General features: G+C 49.8%; 1 protein-coding gene across 5 annotated transcripts in view; it reads right to left on the reverse strand.

Moving 5' to 3' along the window:
* The window catches only part of WASH1 (WAS protein family homolog 1), a 43221-nt gene that overhangs the window by 1021 nt on the left and 34731 nt on the right, over positions 1-7469 (reverse strand). For all 5 annotated transcript variants that reach the window (XM_017726223.1, XM_017726222.1, XM_017726224.1 and 2 more), the window contains 7 exons: positions 4893-5029; positions 3847-3982; positions 2588-2792; positions 1944-2108; positions 1565-1723; positions 906-974; positions 1-336 (listed from right to left, as the gene is read on the reverse strand). In XM_017726223.1, the coding sequence (XP_017581712.1) occupies positions 185-336; positions 906-974; positions 1565-1723; positions 1944-2108; positions 2588-2792; positions 3847-3982; positions 4893-5029 (1023 nt within the window). In that variant the 3' untranslated portion in view covers positions 1-184. The remainder of the gene's footprint in view (positions 337-905; positions 975-1564; positions 1724-1943; positions 2109-2587; positions 2793-3846; positions 3983-4892; positions 5030-7469) is intronic.

A 7469-nucleotide genomic window follows, 5' to 3' on the forward strand; every position in this document is an offset into this window, starting at 1 on the left:
CTGCCCTCCAGCCTGTGGCGTGTGGTGCTGTAAGGCTAGACAGCTGGGCTTTCCCTTTACACACTCTTAATTGATGGCACTTCCTGCTTTTACCGAAGTGAAGGCAGCAAGGACCTGCTTCCTTCAGCTTTATTGAAAATTTTAAGACAGCAACAGTTTCACACTAATACTCAATGGACCCCATCTATGACTCCCAGTCATCCTCATCATCCTCACCTACGGGCTGCTGCGGGGGTGGGAGGGGTGGTATTGAGTCTGACATACGAGCAAAGGCACCAGCAGGACTGCCAGGAGCATCGGTGTTCCCAGGGGCTCCTGGTCCTTTTCCTGAAATACCTGTGAGGGAAGGAAAGTCACCAGTGAGTGACACCTGGGGACTAGAGACCAAAGATGCTCAGCAAAGGGGAGGGGGAAAGTTATGCTCCCACCACCCAGGTAACCAGAACAAGCCAGTATGTTTGATGTTGCCACAGACCTGTGCCAAGGTCTCATTTAACTACAGCTCCCCCTGAGCAAGTCCCTGCTGTCCTCTGCCCAGCACTGAGGTGTGACCGTGGCTCTAAATGCCCCAGGAACCTGCCACAGCCTCAGGGCATCTCAAGTGCCCAGATGGGCCTAAGCTGCCCAAGCACTGGATTCAAAAAGACACTGCTGTCCCTTCTTCACAGGTAGCTTTCAGAGTCCATCCTCTGAAACACACAAACCCCCCCAGTGCTTCCAGCTGGATTTGAGGTGGAGATTCCTCTGCTCATTCTCTATGAAGACACTCCCAGCCACACTGGGGTACACTGCCCTGGAAGCTCTCTGTTCCTATTTCCAAGGCTGTGACTGACACAACTGGGGTGCCAGGAAGTGCTCTCCCTCTTTCCTAGGGGGAAGGAGCAGCCCTTTCTACAGGACAGTACCTTTGCGCCTCAGCACCAGCTTGTTGAAGAGGTCTGACATCAAATCTCCACCTTGTCCCGTAGCTTTCACTGAAACAGAGCAGAACAAGTCAGTGAAAAAGGATTAGTCTGAGCCAAACATTATGGAAAAAGCATTCCCCTGCAATACTGCCTTGAGATTAAAGAAAAAACTCCAAACCTCGAATTTTGTATGACACCCCAAAACTATAGTCCAGTTTCAGGTCAGGAAAACACTAGGCACAGCAGGATTAATGGCATCTTCTGGGGAAATCCAAGAGTGGAATTCATTGAGGGGCTGTGCATTTGCAGTCTCGTTCTGCCAAAGCAGCTCAACAAGCCACTCCCCAGCTTCCTCAACCAAGGTGCTTAAATTGGTTCAGCTCTGTTCCACTTGGCCCCCAGGGTTTCATTTGTGTGCCTGGTCCTGTGCATCACATGTGAAACTTCTCCACAAGCCCTGAGACAGATGCCCTTCTGGCCAGTGGGGTTTAGCAAGTTCACAGAGCTCTGGCTGAGTGGTGAACACCTGAGACCTACATCAGCCTGTGAGCAGAAATGCTTTGTGAGTTCACTGTGCTCCTGACTAGCCCACCTGCCCCCAGACCCACACCTCTGCAGCCTGAGCATGGAAAAGCAGTTCTGCCAAAGAGCCTCAGCACCTTGTTCTTGTTCCTTCTGCTTCTTTTTCTCCAGCTTCCTCTCCTTGACACTGCGAAGGTTGGCCTTCCCAATGCCCCCAGCTTGGCGGATGGACTCCAGGAGACTAGCACGCCCAGTAGAGGGGTTCACCACCTCCTTCGGGGCTCCTTGGACCAGAGCTGCAGGGACAGGAAGGACAGGCAGCAGACATGGGTCAGTGCATCAGCTACAGGCCCAGCCAGATTCCCACGGGAAGGGCTACTCCAATATCTTGACAGCATCTCTTCCCACTGCAGCTTCCCCCCTCCGTTGGAAGGCTGGGAAGGCACAGGGGGTTCCCCAAGGACACAGGCTGAAGGCAAGGAGGCTGGTGCAGCTGTGGAGGAGCCCAGCCCTTACCTGCAGGCACTGTGTTGCTGCTCTCCTCGCTCGCTGTCTGGGCCGGTTCCGAGGGTGCTGTGGGCTGGGGCAGGGGCGGCGGAGGAGGCACCGGAGTTGGCATAACAGGAGGTGGTGGGGGAGGCGGAGGGGGAGGAGGTGGCAACAGCTCAGCATCTTGAAGATCTGAAAGATGAAAGAAGTTGCATCTGAAGAGTCCCATCGAGAGCTTCAGCTCAGACATTCGAAAACCTCAGCAGCAACAGATCAGAGTCCTCAGCACCTGCAGTGGAGCACTCCCACCCCACGCACCATCTCTTAACAGCAGGCAGGGCCAAGGCAGAGTCTGAGATTCCCCTACTCTCCCTCCCCAGCTGCATCCCACTCGCACAAGGGCATCCCACTGGGCTGACAGGAGCCCAGTCCTTGCACACTGTTCTCCCTCCTCCATGCAGAGAGGGGGAGAGAGGTAAAGGGACTGTAGTCAGGCCAGAACTTGAGCAGGGTGCAGCTTTCACTCAGGCCTAAGCTAGAAGTGCAACATCTGTCATCCATCTAACATCCATCTTAAAATTTCTACCAAGGGACTTTCTGCCTCATCTCCACTTTCTAGCAATCCCTGCCTTCCTCTTTCATAGGGTCCTGGGATCAGGGATTGAAAATACCTGGTTGCAAAGGCTCCACCGACTCTGTGTTGAAAGTAGGCAGCTCTGGAATAGCACTGCTGGGGGCAGAGGGTGCAATGCCGGGGCCCAGGTCAGCGCTGTACATGAGATCTGCAGCAATGCCAGGCAGGTCTGGCAGGTAGGAGGGCACATCAATCTCAGGGACCTGGCCCAGATCTGGCACATAGAAGTAATTTTCAGCAACCTAAAGAAACCCAAACCAACAAGATAAGGCAGTGACTATGTGCTTGCTGCAAACAGGGGAATTGCAGGGAACAGTCTGGGCAGCAGTCAGAGCTGGGCTGGTGTACCTGGGTACATCAGCTACTCCTACATCTCTATGTTCAGAGGCTACGTCCTGCACACCAGGCTTGGGAAAGGCAGACTGCAGGAGGAGGAATCTTCTTAGTAGCAAGTGAACTCTGAAGGGTTCATGCACTAACTGCTGCACCCCACATAAACCAGTCCCTTCTCCAGAAGAGGATAGTGTCTGAACCATTTCTGAGATTAAAATGCAGGAGAAGCATAACCTAGTAGTTACAGGCACTTGCTTTTGTGTTTAACATGCAGGCAACGCAGTAGCGATGGCACACTGTGAATAAAGGCTTCGTTCACTATATACATTATATTCTTCAGTCCAACATGATGAGCAAATGATTCCCAGGCTCCTTTCCCCAGTCCCAAATGACACTCCAGCAAAGCTGGTACATCCCAGGTACAGCCTCTAGAAGGTGATCAGTCACATGTTGGGGCAACTGGGTTGGGGCACTGCCTGCCCCATGTGTGCACCAAGCACAGCCCTTTGCTCAGTCTGGCTAGTCCTTCTGTTTGCACCAGCAGGCACCACTGATGGGGATCACACTTCACCCCAGGGACCTTCTGGCAGTGGCACCTCACACTCAGACTCCTCATGAGGCTCAGGAGTTGGCACAACAGAGCTGATCAAGTGATGGATCCTCCAAACTCCCCTACAGCCCTAAGGTCAAGCAGCAAGGTGAGTAAATATCCCATTACTCTCCTTTCACCACTCAACAAAGGCTTGAGCAGAGAGAAACACCTGCCAAGTTTGAGGCTTTTGTCTCACCCATCAAGCTCACACCAGGACCTCAAGCACAAAACCAGGCACGATCCTTTGGATAATTGAGGTACTCTGCAGCCCCCTAAGGGGCTATTCTCCTACCTGCTCACCGTCCTATTGAAGCCCTCTCTTTTCAGAGAGCTGAGCACAACCCTCTGAAGTGTAAGCAGCTGCATCTCACCTGTCGGTCCAGCTGTCCCCTTTTGGTGATGGAGAGAGGTGCATCAAAGAGCTTCTCTTCTGTCTCTGTTTCCAGAGCCACATGGGTCTTGGTCACTGCTCCAGCCAGAGGATCCAGGAACACATACTTCTTGTACCTAAAGGCAGAGAACAAGTATTTTAGTGATGCTGCCTTGAGATCCAAGGCCAGAAGAAACAGTGTACACAAGAAGGCCTTGGAGGCAGAGACCTGACTTATAATGATCAACATGTTGGGCCTTCCAGGTTCCTTCTTTTAGGTCCATTTTACCACCTTTCCCCTCTGCAACCAGGAGGTAACCAGCTCCCCACCCTGCCAGTGCAGCCTCCAGACTCATTCTAAAGCAAAGCCCCACTGCAGGAGAACCATGACCAAGCTCTCCTCTTTCCACCACCAGGCCTGAAACCATCCTACAGCCCACAGCAGGACACGGGTGACTTGACACTCAAGATCCAGGATGACAGACAAAAAGGAGAAATGATCCATGGCTCAGGAGCAGAAAGAGACGGTCCAGCAGCTGAAAGCTCAAGGGCTTAAAGTAACTCTTCAATAAGAGCAGAATGAAGAACCATGAGGCAAAGCCCAGTGGGAAAGGAAACTGCAGTGAGGGAGGTGGTGGAGACATTAAAGCAGCAAAACCAGTAAAGTAATGCTGTGAGGAATTGTCAGGAGAAGAAGCAGTACCTAGGTTGGCACAGAGGCCAAAGAAGGGCAGGAGTGACACCACATCTCAAGGCTGGAGAGAAATTACAGAGGAACAATAGGAAGAACTAAGCAAAAGGAAGTGCAAAATTGGGTTGAATGCAGGTGAGTAGAGGATCAGGTGTGGACAAAATAACTGCAAAGAGCAGGGAAAGCAAGGTTCCCAGCTGGAAGGCAGCGGAGAGGTACCAAACCCTGTCCCATCAGGAGCCTGATAAGTAACATCCCCAGGAAAGCGAGCAGTTATTGCTACCCCTGGGGAAGGGAAAGCTCTGCTGAGGACAAGCAGGGGCAGGTGAGCAGCGCAGCACTGCTCCAGCTCTCACAGGTTCTCGGTGGTATTGAAGAGTAGCAGGGAGCTGAGGGAGCTGATGTTCCTGGGAAGGCTGCCAAGGCCTTCTTCTGCTTCATCCTCCTGGTGAATTTTGGTGCTCACGCACACAGGGAAATACTTGAGCTTTTCCTGCAAGAAGACAGATAAAAGGTGGTAAGACACTAGAACTACAGTTGCTGAGGCAGCTCTCCCCAGCAACCAGAACCCACACTGCTGGATGCACTGTATGGTCTGGGAACCCTACTGCTCCCTCTCTACTTCTCCTTGAGCTAGGAAGCACGTGGAGAACATTGCAACCCCACACTCGTGAGAAATCTCAGCAGTTCAGACTCCTGGCAAGTGCTTTTGGTGCCGTGGATGGGTCATGTTGAACAGGGGTTACTGTGGCAAGGATCCACCAGAATAAAACCACCACTCCAGCTCTGAAGTCAGAGGCAGGGATCAAGCACCACAGCCTAAAAGGTTTTTGTTACAGTGTCTCCAATTACAACACATTTTCATGCAGGCGGAGTTCCCCACACATCTCTATTACCTCCCCTCCATTGCCTTCACTTGATGTTTTAAGAGCTGTGATCCCAGTGGTGGGGTATGCAGGGAAGGCAAAGGAGAAAGAGGTTAGGAAAGAACAGAGTGCCTGCACTAGGCAAGAGATCAGGCAGAAAGGAGTGCGCAGGGTGGAGCGTGTGCCAGATGGTTTTGCAAAGCCTGAGGGATTTGCAGGAGTTTTCAACTCTAATGAACTGAAATCTTCTCTCTCTCGGTTCTAGAACTTCATGTGTAATATACAGAGCTCCCTTTCAAAAAGGACTTATTACATCTGAACTGCCTGACTTTTACAGAGCACAGGAATTGCCATCCCTCATCAGACCAGTGTTTCAGCTGGCGTGACAGTGCCCACTGCCACATGCTCTGGGATATGAAGCTCAATGCCCACAGCACTCTGCTCTAGAAGGATGAAAGGCATTAGTTCCTGAACAGAGACAGTTTGGGATGAACAAACCTCTGCCTCAGACCCCTCTGTAGACCCCTCCTCAGCCCCTTCACAAGTCTTTACTATTCTTTCTTCACAACTAGGGCAAGTAGCAGCTACAAGGCAGGAAGTGTTCATACCAGGAGAAACCCAGAGCATTTTGTCAGGTTAAGTAAGTGGCCACACCTGTGGTTTTCTTCTGCCACCAGAAAATGACCATTCCAAATACTGTCCACAGCTTCCTACTGCCTCACTACTTCCAGCATCCCTGCACCACCCCATTCTCTGAGTCCCTCTTCCCTCCTTGTATTTGTATGGGGGAAATGGAGACCATTGGTGGTTCAGTTTTAAGACCACATCTCAGTGACACAAGCAGTTCCTGTTGATTGAAATTTCAGTCTTGAATCTGGTAGCCAGAAATCCAAGGAAATGGCTTAGTCACAGCTCAGTTAATCCACTAAGAGTTTATATAATGCTCTGAGACTAAAAAATGCTATAAGAAAGGACCTGGAAGGTTTTGATTTAATTCAGGTTCCAACTTGTGAAAAATACACTGAAATTAACACCTTCTATTTTTTTATAGAAGCAAATAGGCAAAAAGATATAAATTGTTATTTAGAGATTGTAGAAGCAGAGACTCAAAAATAAAAGTTCTTTTGATCATTAATATTCATTTCCCAATGTTTAATTTTTTTAGGCATGAGGGAGTATTGGCTTTTTTTGCTAGAACTGTCCAGACACACTTAGCCCTCAAGTCATATATATATTTTTGTAATTGTCTCTTTGTAGATTTCAGTTAGCACTGGAAGATTGTGCATCACTTTAAGGGTGTAGTGAGAAAGCAACCATTACCTACACTTACTTACAAGCCTCATCTAAGGTAGTTATAAAAGCACTAAGCATGAGTATTCTGAAACATGAAATATAATCCTTTAAATTTAAATGCCATCAAAGTGCTAATCTTATTTGAATATCTAGATCTGTTCTGAAATTTGGAACAACTACATGCTGTCAAAAATACCCTGCAACTGTGAATTCCAGAAGTTAAGGTGCCGTTTAAAAATTAGTTTTCGTATAGGAACATTAGGTTCTTATGCCAAAGTTTGGCAACCTTGACATACTGAAGTCATGGGGGGGGGAGGTGTGCTTGAATGCTCAAACACCCCAGCCTGGGGTCTGGCACCTGGCAGGATCACACCCCCAAGGACACTGCATTTTCAGGTGGTTTTCTTCCTAAGAACCTACAGTTAAAAATATATAAAGTCATTCTGGTTCTTCAGTTTAATTAAACACACACTATTACAAAGGGAATTGGTGTGATGCACCAGAAATCCCACTCCCCCCACACCAAAGGAGTGCTGAGGCCAGCTGGGAAAGCACTTCAAGATGAGCAAGTGACAAAAACCTGGTTTAGCCTCCACATGCCTATGGTGGGCTCTGGGAGAGGCAGAATTCACAAGGACATGCCAAGCCTAGCAAGGTTACTCCAGCAGTGGATGGTGTCTTTTGCTTGGACTTCTTCCAAAGCCTGGGCAGACCATGTCTCCCACCCTGTTTTCCAGTCCAATGAGTGGCATGTGCAGCACCCAGACACAGCGC

Source organism: Corvus brachyrhynchos, unplaced genomic scaffold (genome assembly GCF_000691975.1).
Source record: "Corvus brachyrhynchos isolate BGI_N302 unplaced genomic scaffold, ASM69197v1 scaffold191, whole genome shotgun sequence".
Lineage (NCBI taxonomy): Eukaryota > Metazoa > Chordata > Aves > Passeriformes > Corvidae > Corvus > Corvus brachyrhynchos.